The sequence below is a fragment of the Octopus sinensis genome, linkage group LG4, assembly GCF_006345805.1.
Source record: "Octopus sinensis linkage group LG4, ASM634580v1, whole genome shotgun sequence".
NCBI lineage: Eukaryota > Metazoa > Mollusca > Cephalopoda > Octopoda > Octopodidae > Octopus > Octopus sinensis.
Genome location: NC_043000.1, coordinates 159,248,906 through 159,271,799, shown reverse-complemented (window position 1 = coordinate 159,271,799; position 22,894 = coordinate 159,248,906). Strand labels below are relative to the sequence as shown.

General features: G+C 39.0%; 1 protein-coding gene across 2 annotated transcripts in view; it reads right to left on the bottom strand.

Annotated features, from left to right (window-relative positions):
• Positions 1-11,211: 11,211 nt before the first annotated feature.
• Positions 11,212-22,894, bottom strand: part of LOC115210880 (zinc finger protein OZF-like) — a 38,362-nt gene continuing 26,679 nt past the window's right edge. For both annotated transcript variants that reach the window (XM_036502606.1, XM_029779650.2), the window contains exons 2-4: positions 22,197-22,297; positions 17,623-17,695; positions 11,212-13,329 (exon numbers count right to left, since the gene is read on the bottom strand). In XM_036502606.1, the coding sequence (XP_036358499.1) occupies positions 12,090-13,329; positions 17,623-17,695; positions 22,197-22,297 (1,414 nt within the window). In that variant the 3' untranslated portion in view covers positions 11,212-12,089. The remainder of the gene's footprint in view (positions 13,330-17,622; positions 17,696-22,196; positions 22,298-22,894) is intronic.

Genomic DNA, 22,894 nt, shown 5'->3' with positions numbered 1-22,894 from the left:
AGAAATGTTAGTAAAAAATCTGTATGGTAATTTTCTCTCCATGAATTAAACATGGCTACCAGCAATCGTATAATCCAACATTGAGAGCTACTTTTGGGGGGAGATAATTCTTATTAACATTTAAAAGTTCTTAAAAGGTATTTTCCATTATTTATAGTAATAAATCAGGAGAAGCCGGAAGTGAGTGTATGATGGGAATAGTCTTTTTTTTTCTTGGTTAATTTATTTTATTTATATGTTAATTTTGATAAATAATAAATTTCTAGGTCGGTAAATAGGTAAACTAAATTACTCAACTTATAATTTTAAAATAAGGAAATCACTAGTAGATCATATTTTAGACTATAAATTACTTTAACAAATTTTTAGCCGATACAATTCGCATAAAAATCACTAACCACGTTAGTGTTAATATACACTGCGTAGACGAAAGCATTATTAGTCAATGAATAAGCAATATTTCAATTATTCTAGTATGTAGGGTAGACAACTCTACACAACTTTCAGCCTGTTTAGACATTCTCAGCTTAACGATACTATCCACACTACTTTGGATTCTTATCTTAGGTTTAATAAATCTGAAAAAATGTCCTCACTTATCTCCCGCATTTGTCAAGAAAAAAAATGTATTAGCGATTTACTAAATGTACCTTTTATTCATCGCATTATTTCTAGCGACTTTTAAAAACGGGCTTCATTAGATATAACAAAACCGAACTTGACTATTACTTTCTTTTTCCATTCAGACGGCGTAGCTGAGTAATGTTAATTTTCATGTATTTTCGTCAACAATATTTTGCATTGGCTTTGCGATTCTCTCAGCTCTAATTCGGCAAATTGCGAGTATAATTAAAATAACATTAGTAATAGACTAACGTGTTTTTAACTGTAATTAACATTCTAATTGGCCACAATTTAAAATGGTAATACTAATTTACACACGCACACACCCATTTTAGTTAATATTGCCATATTCCAGGCAGTTTATACACAAACACACGCATACACACCTTCTCTCTCTCTCTCTCACACACATTTATATATTGTACATTAAACCGTGTGGGTAGGTCAAAAAAATGTACACTGTTTCTTTATTAGCCACAAGGGCCCAAAATAGAGGGGGGCAAACAAGGACAGACAGGACACCACAGAGGGAACAATACGTAAAACGAATATGAATGAGATGATTATATAACAATGAGGTTATGAATGGCTGCATGCGCCCCTCATCACATACAGTACCTATTTCTTTATTACCCACAAGGGGATAAACACAGAGGGGACAAACAAGGACAGACATATGCATTAAGTCGATTACATCGACCCCAGTGCGTAACTGGTACTTAATATATCGACCCCGAAAGGATGAAAAGCAAAGTCAACCTCGGCGGAATTTGAACTCAGAACGTAACGGCAGACGAAATACCTATTTCTTTACTACCCACAAGGGGCTAAACACAGAGGGGACAAACAAGGACAGACATAGGTATTAAGTCGATTACATCGACCCCAGTGCGTAACTGGTACTTAATTTATCGACCCCGAAAGGATGAAAGGCAAAGTCGACCTCGGCGGAATTTGAACTCACAACGTAACGCAGACGAAATACCGCAAAACATTTCGCCCGCTGTGCTAACGTTTCTGCCAGCTCGCCGCCTTCCCTCATCACATACAGTATAATTAATCTTTTTTTTTTACAGTCCATTTTTATCAAGTATTTACAAAACAATTCATTGCAAGTATTTGAACCATTAAATATATTCTCTACAATTGTTCTATTTTTCAATATTCTTCAAACATAACATAAAACACTTTACTCTTTATTTTTTCTCCTTTTTCCTTTCTTTTTCTTTTTTCCTGTCAATTTAACATACTTATTTTCTTTTTAGTAGTACTTCATCAATGGTTCAATTTCTATTAAATCCATTACTGGTGGCAATTCTTTGAATTTCACCCTCACTCCTGGTGGGTCAATACTATCTCCACACATTTCCTCCAGTTTCTTGTAATTTTCCTTTTCGATCACTATCGCTTTCATATCCTCTGCATACATGTATGATGGTACTTTCATCCTTACTATTTGATTAAACTTCTCCTCTGTTTCTACATTCTTTGGGCACGTCACATAATACCATACTCCATTTCCTCCTTGTATTTTCTTTCCTTTATTTTGAACTCTTTGTTCTCTCTTTTCCTCCTCCTCCACTCTAAACAGACTCTCCATCTCTTCTTCGGCCAGTTGAATTTCCGAATCCTTTCCCACCGGAACAACTGGTACCTTTACTTGTAGCTCCACTTTCTTTTTACTTTCCTTCTCTGTCACCCTTTTGTTTTCCTTCCTGCTGACCTCCTTCACAGTTTCTTTTCTCATATCTTCTCTCTTCTTTTTCCGTTTCTCTGGCGGAGAACCCAACCCTCCGCTCCTCCTTTTTTTCACCACAGTAAAATCATCCTCTGTTTCTTTTACCTTTGTCTCGACCTGTTCTACCTGGTCCACGCTCTCTTGTCTCTCCACCTGCTCTGCTTGTTGCTTTTTCTGAGTGCACCATGCCTTCATGTGGCCCTTCTCTCCACATTCAAAGCATACAGGCCGCCTGCCCTCCACCTTCATTCTCAATCTCAAGTCGTCTGGTAGCACTATCTCCTCTGCAATCCTATTCAAATCCTCTACGGTTGCCTGGATAGTGAGTTCTATCCCACATCCCCAGTAGTTGAGTTTGTTAGTTCTTGTGGCCTTCAATATCTTGGCTCCATCTTTCATATTGAACATTATGGCTGTTATGAGCCATGCCTCTTCTAGTTCAGGGGTACTTGACCTACTCGCACTCTGGCCACATGTTTGCCGCAGTACTACGGCATAAGTACCCACTCCTCCGATCTTATTGCCTCTATTGCGTGTTTGATCGCCTCCTCCTCTGTCGCGAAGCGCATATTCACGGTGGAATACCTCTTTCTTCTTGTTATAAAAGTTAACTTTTTAATATTTTTCAACACTTCTTCTATTTCCTCCACTGTCGCAATCTCTATTTTTCTTGTTGCAATTCTCATAGTTTTATACGTGACTTTCCGTTTCGTTATGCTGTTTGTCAGCTCTGCAGGTGGCGTCAGCTTCAGCGTCTCGCCCTCCTTCTCCAGGAACTTTTCACATGCCTGCCTTCATTTTTCTAGGTTCGGCCTTGATTTCGAATGCCTCCAACGTTTTATCTTCAGCTTCCTTTTCCAGTTGCGGCCGCATTACTGTGGCCGCCCGCTGGCGTTTTCTCCATTTTCCCTCAATGGGGAAAAATAACACGACAGTTATACAATATTAACAAACAGCAATAACGAACAATTAATTAACGATCTACTCACAAAAACACTCCGTCTTCAACCGCTCAACTTCAAAAATAACTCAGACCCCTACTCAACTCCTCTCTACAACTCTGATCAACAGAAATGTACTCAACCCACCAATAGATGTGGATCGTTAATGAACCCAGGAGTTGTATGTGAGCGACATACTTATATATATATATATACATATATATATATATATATATATATATATATATATATATATATATATAATATATATATATATATATATATATATACTAGCTAAAGGTGGCCCGCTCTACTCGCGGGTAAGAGTGTGGTTGTTACTTTCTGTTGCTTCCTTTCTGTTTTTCATTACCACATTCTCCCTCTTTCTTTCTCTCTCCTTTCTCTCTCACTTTTCCACTCTCTTACTCTTCCTTTCTCTCGGACTCTCCCTCGCTTTCTCTTACTCCCTATCTTTCTCTATCTCTCTCTCTCCCATTTATAAACAACAAGAGATCTTGAGTAAGTTGAGAAAGAAAATATTTTGAAAGATCAATAATAAATATCAGGCAGTGACAACGGAAAGATCTGCTTCAAGGCAGACAGCAAAACACTAACATTTAAAAGGGACAGACGAACTTGCGAGCTGAATTAAAAAAAAAAAATATCTAAGGATAGTAGAGTCACCATGGCTGGCATTTCTTAACGACGGACAGCAACGTAGTGGCAGTTTAAAGGCCGGCGTAAAATTTTAAACTTGATGTAAAAGAAAATTCCTAAACACCAAGCTTTGGAGTGATTCTTTCTCACGACAGTAGACTCACCATGGCAAGCATTCAAAACTTCTTCATCATGGACGGCAACACATTGACGCTTAAAAGGCTGGCGCAAATTTATTAGCTTGATGTAACAGAGAATTCCTAAACACCCGCTCCTGTAAATTTTAATCCCCTTCAAGCCCCATTTAGACCTCTTTTCACATTTTGGTTAATATAACCCGATTTCATTCGGGTCTACTCGGGCCACATTTTATAAGATGAGGAATTTTGTCCTAGAGGTCACGCCTTTCATTTGAGGAAAAAAATAGTTGCAATGCAAACTCGCCAGCACTTTTAACATAGGTGTGCATATTTTCAGCACAACCGACCACATAATGCACACATTATATATATATATATATATATATATATATATATTATATTATATATATATATATATACGCATATATATATACTGTGTGTGTGTGTGTGTGTGTGTGTGTGTGTGTACGCATTATATTACAAATGTATACAATATTATATATATATATAATTAAATTAGAGATAAAACCACTATTAGGCAAATCAAATAGTGAAAAACATAAACCAAAACATAAAAATATAATATACAAAATATATAAAATATAAAATTTTAAAATTTAAATTATTTAAATTTAAAATTAAAATTATTAATTTATATTTATAATTTTTTAAAATATATATAACTATCAAAAAGTATTAAAAAGTTTAATATACATAAATACAGATATATAAACTTTGTATATATACATTATATATACATATTTATATATAGAATACACACACACACACACATATATAAATTAACCCAATAAATATCTGATCATAATATTTGTTCTTATGATTGTGTGGTGGTTGTGACGATGATAATTCTCTCTATGAATGCAGACAGACGTAGGGAGAGAGAGAGAGAGAGTGTGTGAAAGCGCTGTCGAAGGCAGGGAGGGGGAGATATAGATCGCTGTGAAACGACGTTATAAAAAGAAAGTGAAGGGAAGGGGTGTAGACGCTGTGAAACGACGTTATAGATAGAAATTGAAAGGAAGGGAGGAAAGAGAGTGAGTGATGGAGGAAGACAGATACATAAAAGAACAGACTTGTCAAAGTGCGCTTTTGGTCCTAGCAACGACACCTTTTAAGATGGAGATTTCTAACCTAGCCCACTCGCATCCTCGCCGCATTTTACATGTCCCTGTAAATTTGGGAGTCAATCCGACGGGATCTAGTGGCCTTTAACCCGTTCTCAATGCCAAAACCAGACAAACAAACAAACTTTTCGCATTTCAGAATTACAATATATATATATATATATATATATATATATATATATATATATATATATATAACATATATATCACTATATATATATATATATATATATATGTGTGTGTGTGTGTCTGTGTGCATGCGCGCGTGTGTGTATGTGCGCGTATCTATGATTGACTCTTCCGTCGAAGCCAACGTAGGCGTTCAGCTTTTGCCGAACGACCTTCACGAATGATTTGTATACAGTGATCAAATGTTCGTGGCACACATTAGCTGATTCTTCCCATCAAATCGACGTTGCCTGAACAGATGGGCTGTGTAGCACGCGTCAGGTGTCGAAGTGATTGTAAAGCAACGTGAGATGAAGTGTTTGCTCAAGACCACAACGCACCACCCGTTCTAGGGATTCAAACCACGATCTCATGATCTATCTATCTATCTATCTATCTATCTATCTATCTATCTATCTATCTATCTATCTATCATCTATCTATCTGTCTATCAATCTATCTATCTATCTATCTATCTATCTATCTATCTATCTATCTATCTATCTATCTATCTATATATATATATATATATATATATATATATATATATATATATATATATATATATACACAACGACCTCATTTCAGTTTCCGTCTATCAAATCCACTCACAAGGCTTTGGTCAGCCCGAGGTTATAGTAGAACACACTTGCACAAAGTGACACGCAGCGAGACTGAGCCCGGAACAATGTGGTTGAAAAGCAAGCTTCCTAACACAGCCACGCCTACGACTATATTTATATATATATACACATACATACGTACATTTACGTATGTATATGAATGATTATAACCATATCTCTTCACACCTCTCACACAACAAAACCCTTGTGATTTACGCATTGCTGAGCTGAGGTTATTTGGGCGAGAAACAAAGCCTCCGACTCCTGGAGAATTTTACTCATTCCTCAAAACTGGGTCACGGTCATGCATCAACGTATCTTATGAAAGAAAACTATCTCGTTAGCAAAGTACGATTTCGTACGTCATACATCTCTCAAGCTTTCACACCTCCCAGACTGCTGGTAGTCCTCCAGGTCTCCACCAACTTTATGTAGTTCTCTTTTAATTTTCTAAACAACGACGGCCTTGCAAGTAGAAAACCCGTGGAGAAGCACCCTCATTTTCGTTGCCAGCTTACATCCAATTCTTCATTCTTAACCAATTGCCTCTAAATTTGGTTCATTCCAAACTATAAAGATTCCATCTCGCGTACGTCCACACAGGAAATACCTCCGGCAGCTTCAAACAATGTCGCTTGCCATGACAATGTCCATCCTATTGTAATCAAACATTGTACCCCTAAACTTATCAAATGTTTTAGTCTCTCACTCTCTATGAAAATATACCTTGACATTTGGAAGCATGCTGCAATGTGACGCATTCCAAAGAAAGATATCCCCTCAAACACAGCCAGCTATCTCTCAACTACTCCATCTTTTAAGAATTTCGAAGATAATGGAGACTGCCATTAATAATGACCTTCTCCAACACATTGAATATTTTCCCCCTTTAAGAACCACCTGTACAGCTTCTGGAGAACCAGATCCACTGAAGACATACTCGTTCATGTCATTCGCCAGTGGGATCTCACTTTGTAATTGCATTAGCTATCAGTAAAGCCATCCAACTCGTCTAACATGCAAATATCCTCTCAAAACTTGTCGGCTAGATGTTCCAGCCAACGCGACATGTGCCGACGGTGCTCTTTCTGCCCCATCCTTTATCAACTAAGGTACTCCCCAGAGTTTGGTTTTCTTCCTCCGCGCTCGTCTTTCTAGACATCAATGACCTTTTTGATACATCGTCCAACAACGCCGCTTCTACGTAGATGACACGAATTTCAATTTGTTCTATTTGTTACCAACCATTGCACCATTCATATGCCTAAGCTGTAATCATTCTATAAACGGAGATCTTGGGAGCATCCTTCAGTGAGGTTAAATCCACAAGTCCTTTTTAATAGAAAAACAAAAGATCAATCACTAAGCATTCCAAGAAAACAACTCCTCTAAACACATGGCCCTCACACATCCTTAACATAAGGACTACATCCCAATACCTAACCCCTCCTGTTAGGATCAGAAAATATTGCAGCCGCCAGTAGCTGCTGAGACTCTAAGAGGCTGAAGAGAGTCCAATAATGGAGTTCTGCTCTCATCTCGGAAACGGTACTGCTGCTTCGTATACAGATATCTTGGACTACATCCAGGTAATGTATGTAGAATAGAGTCGGCATAGGACTACGAATATCGAAAATGAATACTCAAGATACATGTTGGACAGAGTTGAAAGAACCGTTTGTTAAACAACTGCACCCACACCATTCACATAGGTTGTTCGTCACTTATCAAGCACAAATTTCAGCTGACCTAATATTAATCTCTGCAATGAGAGGTCACAGCACCAGTACTACGAAAGGGTGATTAGAATGTCGCAGGAAATTATTGCATGATGGATCTTTCAGGCTGAGTAAACCAGCAGGAGACCTAGGAGTAGACCAAGAATGAAATCGTTGGATAATATCCATAGTCTGTTGGTAAATTTTGAGAATCCAGCTGGAAAGTATAATGGCGGTGGCTTCAGATAGGATCTTGCGAAGGAGGGACCTGAAGACTCAATCCTCATGACTCTCCCAGGGCGGAGAAGTTGGTTGAGAATATGAATCACAAGTTTTCCGAGTCACTGCATCAAGTTGCTATTCATGTTTGGTAGACTTACTCGCAGTATAAACACATTGTTGGCCTTCTTTACAAACACAGACAAGGCGTTCCAGTTTGTGTTCCCTATTCAATGTAATAAACAGTTCAAGAGTGGCGGGCAAACAGTATCGTTCGCACATCGGACAAAATGCTAAGCGGCATTTCATCATTCGATAAAATAAAGCGCCAGTCAAGTACTGTGGTTGATGTAATTAACGACCCCCTTCCTCGCAAATTGGCCAGAATTTGAAACAATTATAAACTGTTTACTTTTAAGCCCCACCATGATCCACTAAATTAGAGAAAATGCTTCTGGTTCTGAAAAACGCAATCACTAATCACGGACGATAGCAAGAAAATGGGTCCCGAACACATATACTCTTTCACTTGTTTCAGTCATTTGACTGCAGCCATGCTGGAGCACCGCCTTTAGTCGAGCAAATCGACTCCAGGACTTATTCTTTGTAAGACTAGTACTTATTCTATCGGTCTGTTTTGCCGAACCGCTAAGTTACGGTGTCGTAAACACACCACCATCGGTTGTCAAGCGATGTTGGGGTGGGGGGACAAACACACACACATATATATATATACATATATACGACGGGCTTCTTTCAGTTTCCGTCTACCAAATCCACTCACAAGGCTTTGGTCGGCCCGAGGCTATAGTAAAAGACACTTGCCCAAGTGTCCGGGTTCAGTGGGATTGACCCCGGAACCATGTGGTTGGTAAGCAAGCTACTTATCCCACAGCCACTCCTGCGCCTATAAATAATACTTTTATATCCTTTGCTTAATGCATCAATCAGTTTTTTTAAAAGGATCTATTTCACTGTACATTGATAACATGTTAATAATCAAATAATTTACCCTTAGAAAACATAAGTGTACTAGTTATCTCCCGTTCATATCTCGTAATATTGTCCCTTACACTTCAAATATGGTATTTGAAAGTTGCTTCCCTTTACGAAAAGGCGTGCAAAAGGATTGCAATGAGAGAGAGAGAGGAGAGAGAGAGAGAGAGAGAGAGAGAGAAGAGAGAGAGAGAGAGAGAGAGAATTATGAAAGACGGACTTCATCCAAAGCAAAGATTCTTTTAAAAAATATTTTTGATTATCTCACGGATCACGTAACCTGCACACAGAATATAATACATTTGGCCATTAAATTCGTGAATGTGAAATTCATTTGCATAGGCGTAGGAGTGGCTGTGTGCTTACCAACCGCATGGTTCTGGGTTCAGTCCCATAGCGTGGCACCTTGGGCAAGTGTCTTCTTCTACTATAGCCTCGGGCCGACCAAAGCCTTATGAGTGGATTTGGTAGACGGAAACTGAAAGAAGCTCGTCGTATATATGTATGCGTGTGTATGTTTGTCCCCCTAGCATTGTTTGACAACCGACGTTGGTGTGTTTACGTCCCCGTAACTTAGCGGTTCGGCAAAAGAGACCGATAGAATAAGTACTGGGCTTACAAAGAATAAGTCCTGGGGTCGATTTGCTCGACTGAAAGGCGATGCTCCAGCATGGCCACAGTCAAATGACTGAAACAAGTAAAAGAGTAATACTTAGACGTCTGCTTTTACAGTGTGTTGCTGCTACTTTTGATTAAATCCGTATCAGCTTGAAACGACCAAATCTATGATAAAATGTGTTGTAGAGTTGATCAGCCATTCTTGTTTTACTGCTTTTTCTATGTAGGAGTAACGACTACAGAGAGACTCCCTCTCTGGCTTATTACTGTTTAGATTGAACAATGCAATGTTATGAACCTTTTAAATTACATGCTAGATGTAGGGAAACCCTACAATAAATACTGTCAGGTTTTACAGTTCCTCAACCCAAGTTCAGATCCTGTCAGATGCAGGTTTAGCTCAGTGGATACAGTGGTTGCTTTATTGCTCCATAAGTCTTGAGTTCAATCTCACTGTGAGGCATTCCAGGCTAATGCCTTCTGCTGTAGTCTTGACAAAACCAATGTTTTGTGAATGCTATTGATAAACAGAAACTGTATGGAACTTGTATATAAATACACATAGGCATGTACATACATATCTATACATCCATATGTGTGTCGGTGCGAGTTCAAATCTCTCTATGGTTTACTGAGGCAGTAGACTTCACCTCTTGCCTAGTTTAACATCTTGGATACTCAAGATAACAGAGTCCAATTAGTAGCAAGGAGCCAGGCCCCACCCAATCTTGAAGGCTCTGTAAAGTATCTTGAGCACTAACTTTCAAGAAATATGAAGATGATGAAAACCATTACAGTTTTAACACAATAAATATATAAAAACATGTCGATTATAAATTCAGTTAAAAACTATTTTTTTAATGTTTCATGTAAAAAAAAGAAAAAGTCATTGTTCATTCGTTTTGTAAATAGTAAAAATAAGTCTTTATCATGGTTCACTCAAAATTCACTGATCTCCAAACCTGGTTTCATAGATTGAAAAATATAACCTTTAACATTTACAAATTTGAAACTGTTAACAATCCAAAGATTTTCAGTTATTTATTTTTTCTTTTGCATTCTTATTGTTTGGAATGTGGAATGATTTCAGTTTTATTTTTGATACAGGTAATAAATAACTGCTGTTTTCCCTACAAGCCATTCAGCTGTGAATTAAAACCAGGAACTGAATTCTGCTAAGCAGGGTGGAGCAAGTAGACCTGCTTAATTGCAGCATACAAGGTTCGTTTAAAAGTTTTGTATCTGAAATAAGTTAAGAAGATTATAGTTTTTCAGACTGTTAACTTAATCTAAGAGATGAAACATTTTGAAAGAAATTTATACCTTCACTAACTTAATCCAGAAAACCATCCCGCCTCCTGATCAACTACCAAACAGGCAAATATTGGTTTCAATTTTTGACACAGGACCAACATGTTCAGGGGAGGAAATAAGTTAATTACATCAGTTGGTACTTATTTTATCAACTCCAAAGGGATGAAAGGTAAAGTTGACCTTGGTGGAATTTGTACTCATAAAGCATTATGTGCCTTAAATGCTCTTTGGATACTTCCATGTTAGAAATTTTAATTCTATCATTCTGTAAAATAATATTTAATTAGTTTAAATGTACACAAATGCATAAAAATAATCTTTAACTCCATTAGATATTCTAAAATACTATTAAATTTCATTCAATTTTAAAATAAGGTAAAATTGGACAGAACTTATGGGACGAACTGATAAAATTTCTAAGATATTACTTCAGAGGGATGCATTTCAAGGGAAGAATTGGACAAAAAGTTTAGTGTAAGCTCTGGTTTGATTCAATAGCTCTATGATCAAAGGCATTCTTGCCATGACCATTCCACCTCTTTTTTAATTTTTTGGACACATCGAGGATGACAGTATGCAATGTATCTTATCTTTTTTAAGTTAGAACAGAAAGTGTGTTTAGCTGCTATTTGTTCAGCAGGTGGAGCAACCAGAAATGGGTCTTTCCTCTTGTGGAGTCTGATGAAGATGCAGGGGCACAGGAGAGGTAAGAGAAGGCCTTGTAGGGCATTCCTGTTAATTTTTGGAGGAGTATACTGTTACAGTAACGGTGCAAAAATTAAGGAGAAAGGTCATAGGTCAGTGCTTGCTTTTCTTTGAGGAAAGTTACTAGGATGAACTGTGTAGATGTGTGATTGTTAGTCATGGGTGTTCATCTTCAGATATAAGAATACTCTACTTCAGTCATATTTGCACTTGATAAATAAGAACTACTCTAAGGAAAGTAGTTCCTAACCTTAAAAAGGAAATCTACCCCCTGTACTGCCTTAACTGTTGAGAAGGCCTTGTAGGGCATTCCTGTTAATTTTTGGAGGTGTATACTGTTACAGTAATGGTGCAAAAATTAAGGAGAAAGGACATAGGTCAGAACTTGTAGTATTTTAATGAGTGAAGCCTCTCATTAACTTTCTGTATGTAAGCTACTTTAAACCTACCAACTAAAGTTTTTTTCATATAAAAAAAAAAAAATTAATTGCCGACAATAAGGCACAGAATTACATGTTTGTTACTACAGCTTTTCTGGTGTGCTGTTAAAGCACTTTTCACAAAAAACTGTTGCTGACATAAATCACAGGAAAATGGTTTCTCTCTGTAGTGCCTTCTTTGGTGTTCACGAAGGCTGTTGCTCTGAGAGAAATTTTTATTACATATATCACAATGGAATGGCTTCTCCCCTCTGTGTATTCTGCTGTGTCTCTGTAAGTTACCCCTGACATTGAACTTCTTACCACAGATATCACATTGGAAAGGTTGCCGGCCATTATGCCGAATCTTGTGCTGCTGTAGACTGCTTGACTGAGAGAAATCTTTACCACATGTGTCACAGTGGTACTGCTTCTTCTCCAAGTGGCTAATCTTGTGTACCCGCAAATTGCTTTGTTGGGTAAAGCTTTTGCCGCATAGATCACAGTTAAAAGGTTTCACCCCAGAGTGCACTCGTTCATGCGTTTTTAATAAAGTAACCTGAGAAAAGCTTTTACCACATGTGCCACATGAATATGGTTTTTCACCCGTGTGAGTCCTCTCATGTTGTATGAGGTCCCTTTTGCGTGCAAAACACTTGGTGCAATAATTGCAAAGGAACGGTTTCTCCCCAGTATGGCGTCTCTTGTGTTCCTGAAGACTGTTACTCTGAGTAAAGTTCTTACCACAAATTTCACAATGAAATGGTTTCTCACCCTTGTGGGTGCGCATATGTCTTTTCAAATTGCACAAAATGCCAAACTTCTTGTCGCAAGTATCACACTGGAATCGCTTTACACCTGTATGCGTAACAGCATGACTCTGAAGACTGCTTTTACTGGAAAAGTTCTTAGCACAGACCTTACATTTGTATTCTGTTTCACTGGCATGCGTTCGTTTGTGAGTCGAAAGAATGCTCGGCTGAGAAAAATTAATGCCACAAATGTCACAGTTGTATGGTTTCTCCCCAGTATGAGTCCGTTCATGGCATTTCAAAGTACTCCTGAAAGTAAATTTCTTGCCACAGAAGCTGCAAAGGAATGGTTGCTCCCCCGAGTGTATTCGTTTGTGGAGCTCAAGTTGGTGGCTGTGTGTAAATTTCTTATTGCAAGTTGTGCAACTAAACTGCTTTTCCGTTTGATGTGTTTTCTTGTGTTCTTGTAAAAGAGACAGTTCTGAGAATGATTCCTGACAGGTCTTGCATTTGTGAGGTTTTCTTTCTGAAGACTGGACAGGTGTATATTTGCTGAAGAGATATAAATGTGAGGAATCATTTAGAAATCTAGTAATATATGGACAAGTGGAATAAAAAAAATTTCTTCTTGGAATACAGATAAGGGTTAGCAAAAGGAAAAGTAACTGCTCAATAATAAGTATTTGTAAAACATATGTTAGTATGGGAAAAATGGACATAGAATAAATGAGTGAGATGAGTATTTGTGTTAACAGACTGGCCAGACAGATGGATCCATAGAAATCAACCTTAAATATTCAATATTACATATTTAAATATTATATATCATCATCATTGTTTAACATCCGTTTTCCATGCTAGCATGGGTTGGACGGTTCGACCAGGGTCTGGGAACTAGGAGGCTGCACCAGGCCCAGTCTGATCTGGCAGTGTTTCTACAGCTGGATGCCCTTCATAACGCCAACCACAAGTGACAGAGGAGGCTGGCAACGGCCCCGATCAGTTGGTGCTTTTTACATACCACCAGCACAGAAGCCAGTCAAGGTGGCGCTAGCATTGGCAACGTTCTTTTTACATGCTTTATGGTGCTTTTTATGTGCCACTGGCAAATGTATATATAAATATATAATGTAGGGTAACACTATCTCTCTCCAACCCAACCTTTTGTAGGACTCTAAGAACTTTTGATATTTGAAGTATATGTGGGCCATTGATCTGTTCAAGGCTTTCAGTTTTTCTTTTGTTACAAGTTTTAGAATTTTTCATACAAATGTGCAAACAAGGCTAACAGTGTGATTAAGAAGTTCACTTTGCAACAACCATGCAGTTTTATTTTTAGGTTCAGTCCTTCAATGTGACACCTTGAGCAAAGTTTCTTCAATGATATTACTCTGTTGACCAATGCTTTGCAAGTGAGTCTGGTACATGGCAACTTTTTAGAAGCTTGTCACGTTTACATATATATATAAATATATATATATTGATTGGAGGCGCAATGGCCCAGTGGTTAGGGCAGCGGACTTGCGGTTGTAGGATCGCAGTTTCGATTCCCAAACCGGGCGTTGTGTGTGTTTATTGAGCGAAAACACCTAAAGCTTCACGCGGCTCCGGCAGGGGATGGTGGCGACCCCTGCTGTACTCTTTCGCCACAAATTTCTCTCACTCTTTCTTCTGTTGGCCTGCTCGCTTAGCCAGCGGGGTGGCGTCATTTAAAGGCTAAATCAATGCGAAGCGCATTGTGACCAGCGATGTGTAGCAACATCTGATAGCCTAGCCGGTCACGGTAATATATATTGATAAAAATGGTAAGACAACAAAAGAAAGAAAGAGACCTCAATATTATGTAAATAGAGGAATTTATCTGTAAATGTAATATGTGACAATTATTCGGTAGCCATGATAAAACTCTGATTTCAGATGCCGAGGTGGAAATCCATGCCACCATCTCTTCAGATAACTGAATAATTGTCACATATTACATTTACAGATATATATATATATATATATATATATATATATATATATGTGTGTGTGTGTGTGTGTGTGTGTGTGCGTGTTTGTATGTGTGTGTGTGTCACTACTTAACAACTAGTGTTAGTTTGTATTGCTGTAACTTAGCAGCTTGGCAAAACCGAATAAATACCAATTTTAGAAATTAGTACTGGGTTTGATTTGATTGATTAATCACCTGAAGGTAGTGCTCCAGCATTGCCGCAATCTGATGACTGAAGCAAATAAAAGAATAAAGATATAAGTATTACTTATGAGGTGGGTGAATAGGAAAGATTCATAAGAAGTTCATTCCATAAGCAGTCGCTTTGCCTTACTACCTAAATAAGGTAGATAACTCTGTCTTGTCCAGTTTACAATCTTAGTAAATAGATTCCACTCACCAATTCGTTAATTAGTTGCTAGCAATTGGAAAGGCATCCGACTGTATTAGTAACTGTTCCAACAAAAGTCATCCCACCCACATTCAAAGCAGGATTCTTCCCTCTGTTAGTATATCAACCTCCTCGCTCTTGTGTGGTCACAAAAGCGTTACAAATATTTTCTCTTTGTTAATTGAATGAAGGCCCACAAACAAAAATAAAACATTGAGTAGTGATGGGTTGAATCGTTAGCTTTGAACAAATGAAAGGACTCTATTATATGAATTGAGTACTTTTACCTTTGCATGCATACCCTAACAGACAAAACTGACACACCCCATCATTGAGTCCATCTTACCCAACCCAACCCGTTATCCTTACCATCGTGTCCTCAAGCTCCCTCTCTTTCACACTAACCCTAATATTACTCTTTCCCTCCTCCTCTCTTCTACTCCAACTCTGATAGTATTCCTTCTCTTATTCTCTCTATCAACACTGTCCCACACTAATTCTGTTCTCTTCTATTATGAGGTACTCTCTTTTGTTTCAGCAACAAGGTGACTCCCAACAGTGTTGATGCTACAAAAAACACACAGTACACTGAAGCTGATTGGTAATCGATTCATACAGGGGCAATATGGAGTTTGAGAGGGTTCTTGAGTCTTGGTGATGGCTAGGTAACCTCTGTAATGCTAGTGGCATGAAAAAAAATGCACCCAATACACATTGGAAAGTGGTTCATGTTATGAAAAAAATGCAGCCATAGACACAATGCCAAACACAAGATACTGGAGCAAGAAGTCATCTGACCTGTTCAATTCTGTTGGCCAATCCTATTCATGTCAACATAGAAAGTGAATATAAAATGATGACAGCTATGATTGACTGCTAGCTACTAAAGTGTTCCTTTTTTATTCTCTCTCTCTCTCTTTATTTTCTCGTGTTTCTTCCTGTTGAAGAGCATAGGCTCGAAATGTAAAAGACTTTCTCACCTTCCTGAGCTTTAAACTAATACACCTGTTTGTTGTTTACACACCCGTTTTCATCTTTTGACTCTTGTAAATTCCAACTATATATATATATATATATATGTATATATAAATAACCCATATCTGTCTATCATGAGGTCTGTCTTTCTCATTCTATATATCCATGTGGACCATTTTCATACTAGCTAACCACTTGATCTATTCCTTCAACATTCAAAATATCACCTGGATTTACCTGGGATTATACCTTCACAAGGGCATATACCTTCACAAAAGAATGGACCAACCTCCATACCCTCTGGAAGAAAATGAGCTGTGAACTTTATCCTGTCTATATTCTTCTATCTACTATTTTACTCTTTATTCTTCTATTTACTATTTCATTCCTTTATAAAGTTTGAATTCCCTGTCTAGAACATCATACATACGCACCTTGTCTCTGATGACGGAATACTTAGTGAATGGAAATGCTGTAAGATATTAAATAATCAATTAATTAAGAAATTAACTAATTAATTACTTCCAATTCACCTTACCCTAATTAAATATTCTAAATGACTTGAGATAATCATCCTGCCTTGGTTTTTGTTCTCCTTTTTCTCTAATATATGCCTGCTAACTCGGAAGCCTTCTATGGATGGCTAATTCCAGCCTCAGCTGCAAACTTGGAACCTAACGGATGACCAATTATAGCACTTACACAGAGGACCTATTCATTTAGATCACCAGGGAACTTAACCCCTCCCCACATATTATATAAATAAATAAATATATATATACATCACGTAAAAAGCACCATCCGATCGTGGCCGTTTGCCAGCCTTGTCTGGCACCTGTGCCGGTGGCACGTAAAAAGCACCCACTACACTCACGGAGTGGTTGATGTTAGGAAGGGCATCCAGCCGTAGAAACATTGCCAGATCAGACTGGGCCTTGGTGCAGCCTTCTGGCTTCCTAGACCCCAGTTGAACCGTCCAACCCATGCTAGCATGGAAAGCGGACGCTAAACGATGATGATGATATATGTAGGGTATGATAAAATGTGCACACAGTCCATAGTGTAAAGTGACAAGCAACCAGCTGCAGGTTATGCAATTGTAAAAACCATGCCCCAAATCACATGATATGCTGAATAATGAAAATTAGCAGTGTTGAATGATAGATGATGAGTCGATGGTGAAGAACCCGGACAAGTGGCAAGATGCTGCTATCAAACAACACACCCATAGAACCAAGGAGAAGGAGATGTAAAACAGAGATGATGATGATACATACATCATCATCATCATTTAACGTCTGTTTTCCGCGCTAGCACGGGTTGGACGGTTTGACCGGGGTCTGGGAAGCCAGGAGGCTGCACCAGGCTCCAGTCTGATCTGGCAGTGTTTCTACAGCTGGATGCCCTTCCTAACGCCAACCACTCTGTGAGTGTAGTGGGTGCTTTTTACGTGCCAATATATCAATAAACTTCAATGAAAACTTACCAGTTGGAAGTAACATATGTCTGCTGGGCAACAGTTGTAAAAAGGGCTGGGTTTAATTCAAGGGAAGATGATACTGCAAAAGGATAGGAAAAGCAATTGGGATATTTTAACAATATAATATTGGCATTGTCATTCATGTTGTACGAAGAATAGCATATTGCATGAAATATGATAGAAGTGATTGGCTGCGAGTCAATAATAGGCGCAGGAGTGGCTGTGTGGTAAGTAGCTTGCTAGCCAACCACATGGTTCCGGGTTCAGTCCCACTGCGTGGCATCTTGGGCAAGTGTCTTCTGCTATAGCCCTGGGCCGACCAATGCCTTGTGAGTGGACTTGGTAGACGGAAACTGAAAGAAGCCTGTCGTATATATGTATATATATATATATATATATGTGTGTGTGTGTTTGTGTGTCTGTGTTTTTCCCCCTAGCATTGCTTGACAACCGATGCTGGTGTGTTTATGTCCCCGTCACTTAGCGGTTCGGCAAAAGAGATCGATAGAATAAGTACTGGGCTTACAAAGAATAAGTCCCGGGGTCGATTTGCTCGACAAAAGGCGGTGTTCCAGCATGGCCGCAGTCAAATGGCTGAAACAAGTAAAAGAGTAAAAGAATAGTAGGCTTTTTTGAGAGTGTAAACTGATACAGTCATATTGGTGATTTGAAGTTAATGATATTGTATGCTGAGCACCATATTAGACCAGGTTGATCAAATATATGACAAAAGGCACTCCAGCTGTGGCCGTCTTGCTTTATTATTTTTCTAGTATTTGATTATATATTGTCCAATGTAGAGTTTCTCTTTTTAAAACAGTGGGTTGTAATTTCAAAGAGATCTGGTTCATTTCTAGCAGTTCAAACAACCTTGTTATAATTTTCTCATTAGCTCAAGTGAAATTAATTTTGAAGATAATGTCAATTACATTCTGATATCAATATAATAGTTTCTCTTCTTTTTTTTTTTGGTATTTCATTTAGTCTTTTTCAGGACCTCTGATGTGAGTGAAAGATAGATATTTTCAAACCAGAGACCAAACTTGAATGCTTGGAAGTGTTATTAATAAAAAAAATAATAAATGCACCCTTTTAAAGCCTAGCCAGGCTCATAGGCTCGGTTTCCCGGTTTCAATGGCATATGTGTTCCCCAGCTGGATGGGACGCCAGTCCATTGCAGCGTTACTCATTTTTGCTGGCTGAGTAGACTGGAGCAAAGTGAAATGAAGTGTTTTGCTCAAGAACACAATGCGTTGCCCGGTCCAGGAATCGAAACCACAATCTTACGATCATGATGCTGACACCCTAACCACTAAGCCATGCACCTCCACACTGGAAGGTTTATAAGTAAATGCAAATTGCTATTTAAATACAAAGTTTAACCTTTAACTCTGTAGATGTAAACTGATAGATAGACGAAATTAATACATACATTAAAATAAATATAAAGCACAATGATAAGATATATTGACTGAATAGATCAGTTTGTATTTAGCTGATACAAGTGGATAGTGCAGTGAGTTTCGTCGGAATAAATTGTGTTTCTAAGGATCAAGTATTGTTGATCAAAGTTACATCAGGCAAAACAAATCTTCCATCAAATGATAAGGTAACAAGAGAAAGTGATAGTAAAAATACAAAAAAAAAGGAAATAAAATAAAGTAAAATTATACATACATACATACATACATACATATATCATCATCATCATCATTTAGCGTCTGCTTTCCATGCTAGCATGGGTTGGACAGTTCAACTGGGGTCTTTCAAGCCAGAAGGCTGCATCAGGCCCAGTCTGATCTGGCAGTGTTTCTACGGCTGGATGCTCTTCCTAACGCCAGCCACTCCGTGAGTGTATTGGGTGCTTTTTATGTGCCACCTGCACAGGTGCCGGGGGAGGCTGGCAATGGCCACGGTTGGATTGGTGCATTTTACGTGCCACTGGCACGGAAGCCAGTCATATATATATATATATATATGGCAGGTATACATTGCCAAAGATGTAGCAGAAAAGAAGAAGTTTGCCAATGTCCAGCGTCGCGAGGATCAAAGAGCTGAAGTATTTCGGATTGCCAGACAGTGTGTCAGAGAAAATAGCGATGTTATAGGAGAGAAATGTGTCCGCATGGATGATGGGGCACTTGCTTTTACTACTAGTGAAAAGAAAGAGGCTTGGAGAAGCCATTATGAAAGACTGCTGAATGAGGAGAATGAATGGGAGGAGGAGAGCCTGCCAAATGTTGACCCAGTAGAGGGACCAGCTACCCGAATAGACAGCTCCCTTGTAGATAAGGCAATTAAGGATATGAAACCAGGCAAAGCCCCTGGCCTATCAGGAATCACTGCTGAGATGCTTAAAACAGCTGGCTATGTGGGCTATGCCATAGTCACCCGCATTGTAAACCAGGTAGTTCACAATGGAGTCATACCCAATGACTGGTGCAGCAGCACCATAGTCAACTGCTACAAGGGTAAGGGTGATGCTCTAGATAGAAATAACTACAGAGGTATCAAACTGTTGGACCAGGTGATGAAGGTCTCAGAGAAGGTCATAACCAATCTCATTAGGGAGAGAATTTGTTTAGATGAAATGCAGTTCGGTTTTGTACCAGGTAGAAGCACCACTGATGCTATATTCCTGGTCCGACAACTGCAGGAGAAGTACCTAGCTAAAGATAAACCCCTCTACATAGCTTTTGTAGACTTGGAGAAAGCCTTTGACAGGGTTCCCCGTTCCCTTATCTGGTGGTCGATGCGGAAACTGGAGATTGAAGAATGGCTAATAAGGGCTGTACAGGCTCTATACAGAGAGGCTGTCAGCAAGGTTAGGATTGGCAACGAATATAGTGAAGAATTCCGGGTAGAAGTAGGTGTGCACCAGGGCTCAGCCCTCAGTCCCCTTTTATTCATCATAGTCCTTCAGGCAATAACAGAGGAATTCAAAACGGGATGCCCCTGGGAGCTCCTCTATGCCGATGACCTAGCTCTCATAGCAGAATCACTACCGGAACTAGAAGAGAAATTTCGGGTGTGGAAGCAAGGGTTGGAATCAAAGGGCCTTAGAATAAATGTAGCAAAGACCAAAGTATTAGTAAGCAGCAAGAGGTACTCAGCACACATCCCCTCGGGTAGGTGGCCCTGCTCAACCTGTAGGAAAGGTACAGGTAGAAACTCCATAAGATGCACCCAATGTAAGTTATGGACACATAAGAGGTGCAGCAACATTAAAGGGAAATTAACAGATAAGATAGCTTTCATGTGCGGCAGATGCACAGGGACAATAGACACAACAGACACTCAGAAAACAGATTCCATCACACTCCAGGGAGAGAAACTAGAAGTAGTTGATAGTTTCCGCTACCTGGGTGACCAAGTTAGTAGCGGAGGTGGATGCACAGAGAGTATCACCACTAGAATACGAATAGCCTGGGCAAAGTTCAGAAAGCTCCTACCCCTACTGGCAACAAAAGGTCTCTCCCTCAGAGCAAAAGGTAGATTGTATGATGCATGTGTGCGAACTGCCATGCTTCACGGTAATGAAACATGGGCTGTGACTGCAGAAGACATGCGTAGACTTGAAAGAAATGAAGCTAGCATGATCCGCTGGATGTGTAGTGTCAGTGTGCACGCAAAACAGAGTGTAAGTATCCTGAGAGAAATGCTGGATATAAGAAGCATCAGATGTGGTGTGCAAGAGCGACGCTTGCGATGGTATGGTCATGTGCTGCGGATGGATGAAGAGAGATGTGTGAAGAAGTGCCACTCCCAAACAGTTGAAGGTATCAGGGGGAGAGGTAGACCCAGGAAGACATGGGATGAGGTGGTCAAGCATGACCTCAGAGCATTGGGCCTCACTGAGGCAATGGCGAAGGACCGAGATCTCTGGAGATATGCTGTGACTACAAAGACCCGGGCTGCTTTCTGCAGCAATTCCACATACCCCCTACCCATTCTAAGTACCCCGGATCCCCAAAGTACCCTGGATCCCCAAAGTACCCCGATCCCCCAAAGTACCCCGGACCTCGTTGCCCCCGTGCCGCTGACACGTTAAAATGCTCGAACCGATCGTGACGATGCCGGACCCTCCGGCCCCTGTGCAGGTGGCACGTAAAAAGCACCCAATCCACTCACGGAGTGGTTGGCGTTAGGAAGGGCATCCAGCCGTAGAAACTCTGCCAGATTCAGACTGGAGCCTGGAGCGGCCCCTGGCTTCCCAGACCCGGTCGAACCGTCCAACCCGTGCTAGCGCGGAAAGCGGACGTTAAACGATGATGATGATGATGATGATGATGATATATATATATATATATATTTATATATATATATGTATATATATGCATCCACTAGCATATATAAAGAAGAGTGTAATCAAGAAAAATCTGGAAGCACATTTTGATCAGTACAAGGGAATTATCCATACATATATAAACAACCATACAGATATATATATAACTTTATAACACACACACATATATACATATATACACAAATCTGATATATTTTTGTGTGTATGTGTGTGTGCCTTTACACACACACATATAATGATAGATAGATATTGATAAAATTAAGGAGTTTCTTACATGCTTCTTTGTATAAAGAGTCTAGAAAGTTATCAATATATTGGCGACGTTGGTCTAAATCAACAGAGTCTGAAAATTCAAGAAGATAATCTTTTTCATTCCTGAAAATAGATAACAAATTTCATTTAATTTAACTGTATAAAATAAATTGAATAAATTTTGAATATGCACATTGTAACTGAACAACCTTTTAGTATGGTACATTGTAATTTTGGCTAAGTGAGCAAAATTAATCATGCAAAGAGACTTGATGAAAACAGTCTTGTAGATAAGGATACAATTACTATCATTTTTTTCTTCCTGACAAGTGTTTGACTCAGAGTAAGCTCTTTTAGTTTGTGCTTCAAGGAAATAACATATTTCTTCATGATTGCATTGTCATTAGAGCCATTGAACAAATTTGCTGTGCAGTCTTTTGCTGGTTCTATACATTCTGGGTTCAAATCTAGTTTGCCTTTTATTCATTTGGGATAGATAAAATGAAGCACAAGTCAGGTACTTGGGCCAATGGTATCAACCACTCCCCCTCCCCTCACAATTGCTGGTCTTTTGCCTAAATCAGAAACCATTATTACTATTATAAGGGTGTTTGATTAACAGAATTGTTAGAGTGTCAGACAAAATGCCTTGCAGATTTTTTTTTTGGTTCATTTTCTGCAACCTTGCCTTTCATCCTTTCAAGGCTGATGGCATCTCCT